Source organism: Falco biarmicus, chromosome 7 (assembly GCF_023638135.1).
Source record: "Falco biarmicus isolate bFalBia1 chromosome 7, bFalBia1.pri, whole genome shotgun sequence".
Lineage (NCBI taxonomy): Eukaryota > Metazoa > Chordata > Aves > Falconiformes > Falconidae > Falco > Falco biarmicus.
The window spans coordinates 13,209,744-13,223,234 of NC_079294.1; the positions used below are offsets into that span (position 1 = coordinate 13,209,744).

Sequence of the window (13,491 nt, forward strand, 5' to 3'; positions counted from 1 at the left end):
TGATTCCCTTTTTCACAAGCAAATGTTCACCGTTCTTCTCCTGAGTCTCCTGACTGCTGAATTATCCAAATGTCTATTTTTGGACAATCTTAAGACCTCCACAGCATTGCAGATGCTACTCTACTCTTCTGCCTACATCCCCCTGAAATACACACCACCCTTCTATGTCCAAATACATCGCTCAGAAACTACCGAATCCATCTCTACCCTCACAAGAAGAGGTAATGTCCCTTGGAGGTAATATCACAGGTCGTGGTATTTTTGCCCCATGTGTCCTTGCCGGTTTGCTCTGAAGAAATCCAAGCCAATTCAAGGAGCTGTTCAGATTGTACCCTTGCATTAAGGGGAGGGTTTAGAAGCCTCAGGCATTGTTCGCAATTCCTCTCCAAAGGCCATGCATATGGACCCTAAATTAATCAATTAAGTAACCTATGCCTTTTCTTTTCTTTTTTTCTTTTCTTTTTTTTTTTTTAAATCTTTTTTGCCCAAGCCTAAAAGGGACATCCAAGTGCTGGTGTCTTCTACCACTCCAAGGAATATTCAAGTCTCTTTGTCACAAGAGCAGTAATTCCAACCATTATTTGTTGGTGTTCTTTCTCTGCTTTTCTAGAAACAAAGTCCAAGCTTAAAAGGGTCCAGCACACTGTTTGCAACATTTATTAATTATTAATTTATCCTGATAAATTATGCAAGCCAGATCCACCATTATCACTGGGGTTACCAGTTAAGTCCTTTCCAGCTCTTAGCTACTTTCATTCCCTTGATACATAGATAACAGCAGGCTAACCAAGTAGTTCTGACTTTTCTACTGAGAAATGGTATCACAGCAGACAGGAATTTCTTATTGTTTCTCCATTTTTTTTCTTCTCTTTATTAGCTCCCAATTCTTTCATCCTCTTACTATATTCCAACCAGCAGCCTTCCATCTCAATTTGATCCCTCAAATAATGACCAGCCTTCTTTAGAAGGCAACTGAATCTCCAGTAAAGTATGTATGCTCTTTCTGTGTTCATACTATGTCTCCTATGGCATCCAAGCAGACAATTAGAGGATGGTGGGTGTGCATAAATATGGGCTATATCAATAGACTTATTTACTAAATGATAACAGGAGAAAATCACTTTAACTTCATTGTATCTGCACAGACTGAACAATAGCGGCAGGAGAGGGGGAAAGTTTTTTTCTATTAGGCCGAATGGTACAGTTTAAATCCACCTAATTTTTTAAAAGTATTGTGCTAACATACCATTATTTGCTTTTTTTAAAAAAATGTAATTATCAGTGTACATTAGCTAAATGTTAAGGGTATACAATTTGATTTGAAAATTGCAGTATTATCTATAACTGTACTAGATCATAATTTAGAATTAGATTACAAATGTTGGTGGTTTATTGTTTTTTCTAAGGTTACTGTTGAAGAAAAGATTGTCTGAGTATTAATAAATCAATACAGTCACTAGCAATACTTAGGTACTTGAAGTTAAAAATAGGTAAGAGCCTACACAGGTTTAAGAGGTACTTGCTTAGTGTAAAATATTTGTAGCACCAAAAATGGTTTTAGCGCCAACAGTAACATATAACTAGCAGTAATCCAATGCATTCAAGTATGTATTATAAAATGGTATAAGCAATCAGATGAGGGGGTTTTTTTCCTCATTGGGAATTTAATATGGGCCTTCAGGAATGTGTTCTTAACAGACTTTAATGACTAGAGCAGAATAAACACTAGGACAGAAGGTAGGCAACAATGCCATCATGAATCATGTTGCTCAGTCACCATTTAGTTTGTAGATACCTAATACCACAGATACACCTCTGTCACTCATTCCAGTAGAAGTATCCAGCAACCTAAAATTTTGCATTTCTGAGCTCAGACTACCACCAGTCCCAGCAAGTCTGAGCAACTCACACCTAGTTTCTAAACGTAATTAGTACCTAGAAAATCAACATTTACTTGATCATTATTATCATCCTTGAAGGCACTGACCCAGTAGGTGAGCAAGCAGCATACCTAGCACCTCCAGGGTTGCACTCTATATCAAATCAAGCACTACGCTCTGTTCATGCCTGGTAACATATAGCCAAGGGATTAGAACAATTTTTGAGGCATGTGGAAAAAGTGGGTTTGCTCCCCTCAGGCAGAAGAGAATTTAGCCTAAAAGCTACAAAACCAAGATGACTTTTATAGGTGTGGTATTGTAGTTATTTTAGTAAAGCATTTTAAGATGTGGTAAACAAGTCACATCATCATCTTTAAAAAAAAAAATTAAAAAAATCGATCTGAGCAAGACTGCAGAAACGCCGTGCAAGTTGGAAGGCTTCTAAACAACGTCATTCTTTGACCAGATAAAGTTTGAGAAGCACAGATTTATTTCTGGTACTCAGTATTTTCCATTCTGGCTTTTCTCCAAAATTGGAATATGCTCAAGGCACAGAAGAAAATTTAAAAATTAAAAAAGTGTAGGCACACTCAACTAATCAGAAAATAAGAAAAGCTAATAAACCCACCTGTTTGATGTTCAAGCCTGGACTGTAAGTAAAGGGTAGCCTCTGCAAAACCCAATTTTGGAACAGTTAATCTGTATTTAGCAGCATTTACACTCAACTGCACTACTGAATGCTGGGATTCCACCAAGCTGTTCAGAGGCAAACTATATAAGAATACAACTTCCTAACCAACCAATTGCTTCCTTTAAAGTGTGTGTTAATCTTGTGTTTACAAAGCATAGAACTAAATATATAGCAGATATGTTCTGCCAATTTATAGATGCATCAGGCTATCATTACAGCATTATAGATACACATTACTATGTAGCATCTGCTCCTGTAGAGCTACTTATGAGTGCCTGACATTTCTGGAGTGCATAATATATTTGGTCTGAAAAAATAACTTGAGCATAAAAAATATGATATAACCTACGAACAGTTTTTAAAAAAAATCCACAACAAATGTTTTAATCCAAATAAATCCTATTACCCATTTGTTAAATGCTAGGTGAATTAAGGCCTATAAAGCTGCCCCACTGATATTGTTGGGATGAGTACACAATAAATTTAACATTTGTCTAGAGGCTTAGCTAGAATGTGCTCTTAACCATAACCCTTTTCCTCCCAAAAAAAACTATATCACCAATACAGTGTAATAGAACATATTTTATGTTTACATAAATATATTCCACTGGTAATGTTCCATATAGATAAATTTATTTATTATCTAGTCTTTCACCATACTTTCATAAGCAAACTTGGATTTGATTTGCAGCCAGTCAGGTAGCAAATTTCTGCCTATGTTGTATTTGTGTTAAGCCCTTGGGGGCGGGGGGTGGGGGGGAGGAGAGGAAAAAAAAAAAAAGTCACATCTGTAATCTGCAGTTATTTAGATTGTAAACTAAAAAGACTGTCACAACTTTGGAATCGCTATGCATAAAAAGCAGTGTAATATATGGTATGTTTATAGAGAAATTGCTATTTGTTTGGTGTTCAAGTGTTTCACAAATATATGACCTGTCATCAGATGAGAAAATAAAAGGATAAGAGCAAAATGATTTTGCATATATTTTCCTTGACATAATTAATCTAACACAGAAATATCCTGTATGTTACATAGAGAACCAAGATCTAAAGTTTTCTTACCAAATTTGCAGTTAAGAAAATCCGATACTCAGAACTGAATCCACAATACAGCTGCAACTAACTTTCTTTTCTGTATTTGAAGTTAATAAAGAGTTTGAAAATTCGGAGTATTTTTTTAATTGCTTCAATCTGCAGTGGACACCAAAACCTCAAGTACTGCAAGAAAATTTTCTTTAAAAAAATCTTCAGTAAATTTGAGTTTACTTATGCTTGTCAATAATGTGGAAAATATTTCCCCTCCCCCTCAGCATTCAACTGAAACATTCAAGCTCTCTTTTAAACTTTAAACTTTTCAGATTAATTTTCTCTCAGAGAAGTTTACAGCTTTAACAGGATCAAGGAGACTGGAATTTGTCAAGTGTCATTAGCTTAAGAGAGTCCCTTTGAGATGCACAATCCTAATAAATTAGGTCATGTTTTAAATAGTTCAATATGAAAGAAGTTACATTTTCCTTGTAGTTACAGTCAGCTTTCGTTTTAGGAGGGTTTTTTGTGCACATTCTGTCCTTTAGCTACAAACAATCTAAAATAATTCTCAAAAACTGAAAATCACGTTTCATAGTGGAGATATCCTATTGCACAGATAACCCTTAAATGTTAGGTTTGGTTATCGGAATTGCATTTCAATTATGCTTAATAGATTTTATTTCATATGCAACTTCAGGTGACTTCTTAGTATAGGATTGTTAATAGTGACAAAACCAAGTAATTACCAATGTTACTGGCTTTCAACCTATTTGCTAGACCTGAGACTGCAAATAATAAGTCCCATGAATTTCTGTGCAACAGCTTGTTGATCCTCAGAACTAAACCCAATAGTATGTCTTTGTCACCATGGAGCTATAGGTCATAGTTTACAGCCAAATGTCTGCTTTTATAAACACTCATACTAACGCTCACACATAGAAGGTATAAAACTATTTGTCAGAGAGATTTGTTTCATGAAGCATAACTGTTAAACAGGCCCAGAAGTCTTCTGAGAAATATCTCTGTGAATGTAAAAGTTGTTCTTTCCCTTCACCTCCTTTTGAATAACTCACGAATCTGCATAGCAACCCTTCACATGAAGTACCGGCATCATATCTTGCCTGCAAGCAAAACAGCTGAGCAAACTTGCAGTCAACCTCTCCAATTAAGGTTTTCTTTTTACCTCTTGAGTATAACTGTCATCTCGTGTGACAAACTTCTGTCAAGATAAAGCAGCACACAGAGTATTTCCATTAGGAGGTTCATCTATACAACCTTCTGTAAAGACTGTGGCTAACACTTTCTGTGATTATTAGTAAAATATTAATTATGTTATGGTAACGTGGTAAGTTCTTAATACTTCTCTTACAATACACGGTTGCCTGTGCAGTCTAGAGATTTAGACTTTAGAAAAACTTCATCTGTACACTTAGTTAAAGGTGGTTTAGATAGCACAGCTGAAAAGCTGTACAGCTGCAGAAGCAAGTATGTTGTCACAAGCCTAGGAATACTAGAGCCACTAAGTCATCGAACCAAAGGTTAGAAGAGAGAAACCAAACCTACTGAAGTCATCTTCCAGACTCAGCCATATTTTGAGTCACTTATTTTAACATGAGGAAAAAAATACTGATTTTTGCTCTTGAAAAGAACTGATACAGGAAAAAGAAGTTGAAAAGGACTCAGAAAAGTAATTTGGTCTACCCTTCGTATTTATTCAATAAAACCAGAAACAATATTATTTATGCAATAAAAGCCTACTGAATTCAAGAAGGGGGGAGGATGCAAGAGAGAGGCTCCTACAGTACCCTAGGTTTACATTTATTTTCACAATGCATGTAATGGAGTGAAAAATAGAATAACTTGTGTCTAACTGCAGATACATCAGAAGCTAATACCATTTAATATCTTTCTTTGACAATGCCTTACACTCTTCTCTTATCCAGGATTTAAGTACAAGGAGAAAAGCAACTAACAATTTTTTGGTGCTCAAAAAAGTGGAAACAGAGATAGCAAAAGGATAATGGTTGCATCATACTTGACCTCTATCCAAAGTAATGACAAACTTGTTGTAGGAGTCAAAAGGAAAGATGAAACATCCTGTCAAGAGATGTTTGAGGCTGATCCAGGTATCCTGGAAAAAGATGACTGAAGTTTCTTTCTTGGAAAGACAGAAAGGATCAGTGCTCTTCAAAGATCTAAAGATACTATCGTAGCAGAAAATGTGGCTGTTTCTATGCCAATATATGTGGTTCATATATTTAAGTCACAAAGCGGTGGTGGAGTGCTTTACTACACAGTAAGTTAGAAGTTAATTGACATCTCAAATATAGACCATTGTACTAGATCATCCAAAATGACAGTTTTTTTCAAAAAGATAGAAATCAATAATCAATGAGTTGAACCACTAGACCCTTTCCTGAGGGGGTTAAGGGATATAAAGTAAAGCAGAAGAACTGGAGTTGAATCCAAGTTGGATCTCAGGAGGAATCCAAGAAAGAATGTGCTGTAAAGGCAAGCATATTTTCTTCACAATAAAAAAGCTAAATAGATCATGAAAGCATCTCAGCAGGTTAACACAATACAAGCACAGAAAGAGCATTTTCAGATTCGCTTGTACTAGATTCAAAAGGTTTTTTCATCTCTTTTACAAATATTTGCAATTAGTAACAGCTCCACTGAATGTGTAACAGAGATGTAAATGTATGTTAGCCCAGCTTAAGTTAAGAGTGATGACCAGATAAATGACTAATATAAAGCATTCCAGGACCCAGAGAGTTATGATTCATGCATCTAGCTTACTGAAGCACTCATGTGAAGCTGAGCTTGCCAGGAAATTTCCCAAGGGACAACATAAGACAAGCCTTGCACTCATGCTGCATGGCTAGTTCTGAGAAAGGGCATTGCAAAACTGAGAGAAACAAGTATGTTCAAAGGATCAGTGGTGGCTAGTAAAGCTTTAAGTCATGTAGCATGAGACTGGCAGCAAACATGAAAATATCCAGGGAACAAGGCAGAGAAAAGAAACAATGCTTTGGATTGCAGAAAGAGCAGAAGCATAGACAGATTTGCAACAGGGATACAGAGCAAATGTTCACAAAAGAAAGAGACGATCTGTTTGCTGAGCAATTTTTCCCAGAAATAACATAAAAAGTCTGCTATGGCCTAGATCATCAAACCAGCTGTATCACCATGAGCCAACCAACAGTCATAGGAGAGAAATCAACATTAAACATCCAAAATCAATAGAAAACTGCATAAAAATGGAATTGGACCTCTCCTGGCTGAGGAATACAAACTATGAGAAAAAGAAAAATTGTTTGCCTTGCTGCTACATCTGGAGTTTAAAGATTATATTCAGAAATTACTATATTACAGACTTTTATCCTGAGTCTGTATCATTCACTTTTGGCTTTATGATTTGGACAAAGGAGTAGAGAGAAGCCTTCTTAAATTTGCAGATGACAACAATGCGTTTGGGGGAGATACTTCAAACACACCAGCAGACAGATTCAGAACTGAAAAAGTCACAGGCATGCTTGAGAAATGGGAGACACAATAAAATAAAATACATAAATAAAAAAAAAATCTAAAATAGACAAAGGCAAAATCCTACATGTAACATTGCACAGATAAAATGGATAAGAGAGAAGAAAAAGCCATAATGCAGCAAAGGAGTTTAGGAGTTACAGTGAATCACAAGTTGAACATGAACCAACCATCTCCTGCTATTATGAAAAGAAGAAAATACTAAACCCTGAGTGTGGCAAGACACTGGCACAGGTTACCCAGAGAAGCTGTGGATGCCCCATCCCTGGCAGAGTCCAAGGCCAGGCTGGATGGGGCTGTGAGCAACCTGGTCTAGTAGAAGGTGTCCCTGCCCATGGCAGGGGGGTTGGAACTAGATGATATTTAAGGTCCCTTCCAACCCAAACCGTCCTATGATTCTATGTATTGTTTGAAAGACATATGAAATACTTTTTCATGTCTACTCAGCCATGGTGAAGCTTCACATTGAGCCCTGTGTCCAGCCTGAGCACAATTCCAGAAGGACTCAGGTCAGCTGGAAGGAGTCCCTCAAGGAGAATTATCAGAGCACAGAAGAAATAAAAAAAGAGGATCTGTATGAGGTTGCTTTTGGGGGTTTTTGCTTAGCTGATTTTCATTAAGTTATGTAATGCAAGAGGATACAAGGATAAACAATTTAAAATATTACTAAAGTCTGAACAAAAGCATTTCCACAACACTTGCTTTTAAAGTCTTTTTCTTTTTGTCTGTAAACAGATTTAAAGGTAAGCAGGTTACAAAAGTTCTGTATTCCTAATGTGTTTGTTAAGACTTTGCTGTGTTTCTTACTACTACTCCAGATCTTTCTGAAAGCTTTTTCTTTCTATGTTGCTTTGTGAAAAATCCAAAGATATATCAAATATTTTAGAAGTATCTTCAAATACAAGTCACAATTGCGCATGCACACAGGTACGCACGCGTATAAATACACAGGAAAAAGAACACTTCCCTGTGAGTCCAGGGTCTGTACATCAAATACTTGACAGCCTCAATGACAGTCCCCCTAGGCTGACAGGCCAGATAACTGCAGATAATTGAGATTCCTTCTTGTTATTATTTTGTCTTTTTTTATAGTTGCATTAACCAGATTTTTCCCAGTCCCAAACAATCCCTAAGTGCTACAGCAATTACATGGAGAAACACAGTAGTGAAGTATTTTATGAACTACGGTTGACTCTTGCAGCTTCAAAATAGACTTTACAAAGGAGAAAAACTGAGAGGAATGCTATTCACTCACTGACTTCCATTTGGAAAGAAAACCTTTTAGTGGATGTATGAGATTGAATTATACGTACAGAATATTCACCTTTTGCAAGCAGGCACAGATCACTTCTGCTTATGCTCTGAGCCAGCCCAAAGCTGTGTGTGAATACCATCCACAGGCTCCACAGCCATTCAATTTCAGCTCATCCACTGCGCTAATACAGCCACAAGCAATTCCAGATCAGAACTGGCACCAAGTCCAGCAAGATTTGTTACGTCTGCCTGCAGAAATACCTTTCAGGCATATTTGTTAAAAGCCTACTGCACATTGTGGACATAGTCCTTTCTCTCATCAAAAGCCGGTAATGTCTACCCCAAATTTTTCAGAGAAATGATAGGACCATAAAAATCTCAAGATTGGCTCTCTATTTTGTTAGGACTGATTACAGTACAATTGCTCCATGGTTAGCACTAGTACACAGAATGGTATTTTGAGGCAGCCTACAGCTCCAGTCCTAAAATAAACACAAACAAAATACCATCATGCTGAGTATGAAGCAAGACTATGTTCACATAAACAGGCTTCAGAATGCGATTCTGAAGACAGCTCAGTCTGAAGAGATAACATTTGCCTGCTATTTTTGGAGTTTGCTTGCTGCCTTCAAAAGTATGTTTCATGTGCTGCAGCAAACCAAGCCATGCAAACGAACATACACACACAGTGCCAGACACTATTTATTTTAATTTCACCTTGAATTTAAAGATTCAACATCAAAATCTACATCTGGGATGAAGACAGAAATAATTGTTTAAAGATACTTGTGTTCAGTTGTCAGGTTGGGGGAAGGAAGATTGTTCTTTTAGTTTACACAAAACACAGATTTTTAGGGTCAAAGTGCAGTCTTGCTGTAATGCATTTTCTTGCTGGGGAAAATAAAAAGGTTGATTTACTGGCTGTGACTGTTTGAATTTTATCACTTCATATTTCTTCCCAAGAATCAGATCTGAAAAAAAATTCTACACGTTTACCATTTTGTATGTAGTCCCACCAGAGTTCAATCTTCAGCATAACCTTTACGTGACTGAAAGCCAGACGTTAGACAACCTTGCTACCTTTCTGCCTCTGTAACTTGCTTAGTTTTCAAATGAGCAGCCATGCTTATTGGGGAAAAAAATTGGGAGTTTTAGGTACTGAAGTGCATAAAAATCAATGGGAATTTTTCTGGGTACTTCTGAGATGTCCAGTCAGGTTACCGTTAGTGTTGTATTAGCTGCTCTTGAAGTGTGAACATGTTCTTTAATATGGTTATGACTGTTGAATTAAGTGATGATTAAATAATGTTGCCAATAATCTGAGAACGATGCGGTTTCTATTATCTCCCTGGAAAGGATTTATTCGCTTTTCAACACAGGCTGTCAGACATGCTACAGCAGTTACAGAAAGCCCTTTTGTTTACTCTACTAGTAGCAGAGTTGAGCAAACCACCTTTCACTGAAAAGTCTGCAATATAAAATTCATCCTACCTTGAGCTGTACTAGATGCACATCCACATGCTTGCTATCTGAGTCCTGCTGGACAGAGTAGGTCAGATCTCTGACTCTTTCAGATGTCATCCGAAGCCAGGTCTCAATTTCTGGCAAGTGGAGAACAATCTTCCAATCGGCCCCAGTGTGTAGAGGAGGAGGCTTCTCATACTGCTGGCCAGAATCGAGCTCCTTCATGACACCCTCTTCCCCATCTTGTTCTGCTGTAGGAGTCATGTTTATAAGCATGGGAGATGCATCAGACAGCACGGGATCCAGTTCTTGTGTTCTCATGGGAGAAAGTGCTACGTCCATGGCTAACATGAGAAAGTCTAAACCATAATTCTTTCCAAAATAGCTGCAAAGACAAAAAGAAAAGAGACTGCTGTTATGAGACCAAATTTTGCAACAAAAATGTTCACGAGGAATAAATGCTCATATCTGAGAGGTATCATACTTCTAGCAAATCCATACAATAACTTCAAGAATAAATAGATTTTTTCAAATTAACTTTGCATATTTGTACAAACAAGTTCTTTGTTTAAGAAAACAGCAAACTTCATTTCTTTCATTGTATACAATCACCTTGGAAATGGCAGTTTCCATTGATGAAAAATATGTGCTGATTTTCTACAACTGCAACATTGAGCACTGACAAAGTTAGCAGAACTTTGCTGAACTCTACATCTCCAATAAGACTGGTATTTGTAAACTAATACATATTAGAACATATTCCTTGGCCTGAAATGTATGACTAAACACAAAATACCTCAAGTTTTATTCAAATTTCCCAAATGTCCACTCAATTATTGATCACATAGAACAAAAATTTTGAAGGCAAATTTGAAGCAACTATTGAGGAAACTTGGGTTGATTTTCTGTAGGCAGATAGTAGGTTTTAAGTTTACATTCTTGCAGTTCCGTTAGATATGAACTGTTGCAATAAGCAATAACTATCAAAACTCAGAGATAAGAATTCCAAATGTCAAAATATGTACCCAAAATTAAAGCATCATTTTATGAGTGGCTTTATTAAATTCCAAAAGCTGTATCATCAATATAAATTTACAAGGTTCACTGGAGCAAGTAAATCAGTAAAACATGTACCTCTTTGTACCTCTTTCTCTGTACACTCTAGCTGTACAAAATACAGAAGACTGCCATAAACCCTATGCCCAAGAAATAAAAATACCTTACTTAACAGCATGCACCTGGTTTGGAGCTAAGTACCTAAAGCATTATGAAAACTTTAATTTGGTAGGAGATGTATTTTTTGCCTAATTTTGGAGATACTCAAATATGACACGTGCCTGTCGTCACTAAAACTTCACTAAACCTTATACCAGCACATACTTGCTTCTTCAATACTTTGCAACCCTAAGCTATATTCAGTAAGTTTATATTAAGAGAATCAGGAAGATTATGTCCTTTAAAGCTTTTTTTCTTTTTTTTAACCAGTGCACATTAGAAATACTTCAACTACATTTTAATAACTTTTGCTTGTATTCCTCTTCCATAATGCTAAGATTGCAAATAACTCACGCCGCTATTAATTTGGGCAACATTCCAAGTTTTTATACTTTGACTTCCTTTTCTATAAAAACTGCATTTTAGCATTTAGCATAATAGCTATAAGATTGCAGGAAAGAAAGAAATGCCTCTCACCATTAAATCAACTGCACTGACTACAGAGTTATATTCCTAAATATTTCAAGTGGAGCCTCAGCATCCAGAGGCAACTACGGCAGGCAGTGAGACTATCGAAGAAGTATCCAAACACCAGTCTACTTATCATAGCTGCGAAGGACAAGAAAAGATCACATATACTGTTAATTTGATTTTATTTCCTATCCTGCCACTACCTAGTAAATTATCTTTTGCACATCTATCACCTCCACAAAACATTATTTAAAACTGATACTAAGCTAGTAAATATTAATTTGGCACTTCAGAACAGAATTTTTTATTAGTGCAATCAATGAAAGGGAATGAAAGAATATTCCAATCATTCTCAGTGCCTGCTGCACAATTTCCAACTCTTTAGTTTGATTTTGAAGACTTCAGAATTAAATGATGTCAAATAAAAAACTGCAGCAAGACTCTGAAATTAACATTTCAGGATGCTGAAAAGTCCATCTCTTTTCACTGCCTGTTTTTCAACTTAAACTGCTACCATGGTACATATCTACAATGTACCAATGTTAGACAACTACTCAATTTGGAAACATTTTTGTCTTAGACACTGCAGATAATAGCCCCAGTTTAAAAGTATAAAAATCAACTGTTTGAACAGCCAAAACCATTTTGTTACTTTAAGCATATACTTTACATTATTTACTCCTGAAAATGAAATTTTGGTGAAGCACATGTGGTCCTTATTTGTGCATGTTTATCATTAACAAATTAAACATGCCTACCAGTAAAACAGGTGATCCTGAATCACTAATTTATAGGAAGTGCAGCACTTGCTTCATAATTTTTCCACAAAAGCTTGGCACTTTTAAACATTTTTAAACATGACTCAGCTCTTGTAGGGACATTAAAGCAATTAGCAAACAGAAATTAAAACATGCTCCTGCAGAAGCAAACAAAAGGCAGTTCATGCTGCATGCAGAGTGTAGCTCTAGCTTTGATACCCTGGGTTTGCAATAAGCAACCATTAGGAACGTGCTGACCTGTTTGTTACGATGTGCTTGACTCTACACTGGCTCTCCAGCACTACAGCTAATGCCTCCTTAATCCTAGTTGCTCTGAAAGTCAGGTCCTTTGAATCCTTTCCTTTCTGCCCGATCACAACAAGTTGCAACACTTTAAATAAGAATATGTGGAGAAACTTTAAAATAGATCATTCCACATTCTTAAAAAAAAAAAAAAATCCTACAAAGGTAATAAAACACACTGCGGATACTAATTAGCAAGAACCGGGAAAGCTTTAAAAAGCTCAGAAATACTTGAAAGGAGAAACTGTTGCAGCTAGAAACAGCTGAATCCAAACACTAGGGCATAGATTCATTAAATTATTTCTTGGCAGAATAAAAAGGCATCGTCATCCAGCTACGCTGTGAGAAAGGAAAACCGAAAGGTTCTCCTGCACCTTCCGAGAAAACTGGCACTGAAGCGGCGTATTCACAGGGGTGCTCCTAAGTTCACTGGAGAACCAGTAAGCTCCACCCTGCTATCCCTCCCCCAGCTCCTCCACAACTGTGGAAAGCAACACCATTCCCCTGGCACGCCTGCACTGACCTACGAAACACACTGGCAGGGCACTGAGAGTGCAAGCTTCAGTCACCCCATGCACTGGTTATGAAAGGAAAATAGGAAAATCCCTGCCAGAGAGGTGTTTTTTACAAAGTTCTGATCTTGAAATATTTCAATAGCACACAACAAGGCCCAGCAGCAACAGCAAATGTCACAGACATACCCATTTCAAGCAATTTTGGAGTTATAAAACTTGCCAAAATACTTTGGATCAGAAGTAGGTTCTGCTTTTTTGATTTCTGAACACGTGCAAGTTAGACTTCCATACTCCTGGCTAGGTCAGCAACCTTGCAGAGGACTGCATTCATATAGTTTTGTTAAGCTACTGAAGATGACTAAATT

The 13,491-nt window shown here is 36.9% G+C and overlaps 1 protein-coding gene across 2 annotated transcripts in view; it reads right to left on the bottom strand.

The window, feature by feature from the left end:
- The window catches only part of AKAP6 (A-kinase anchoring protein 6), a 287,326-nt gene that overhangs the window by 224,319 nt on the left and 49,516 nt on the right, over positions 1-13,491 (bottom strand). For both annotated transcript variants that reach the window (XM_056347614.1, XM_056347615.1), the window contains exon 2: positions 9,892-10,249. In XM_056347614.1, the coding sequence (XP_056203589.1) occupies positions 9,892-10,215 (324 nt within the window). In that variant the 5' untranslated portion in view covers positions 10,216-10,249. The remainder of the gene's footprint in view (positions 1-9,891; positions 10,250-13,491) is intronic.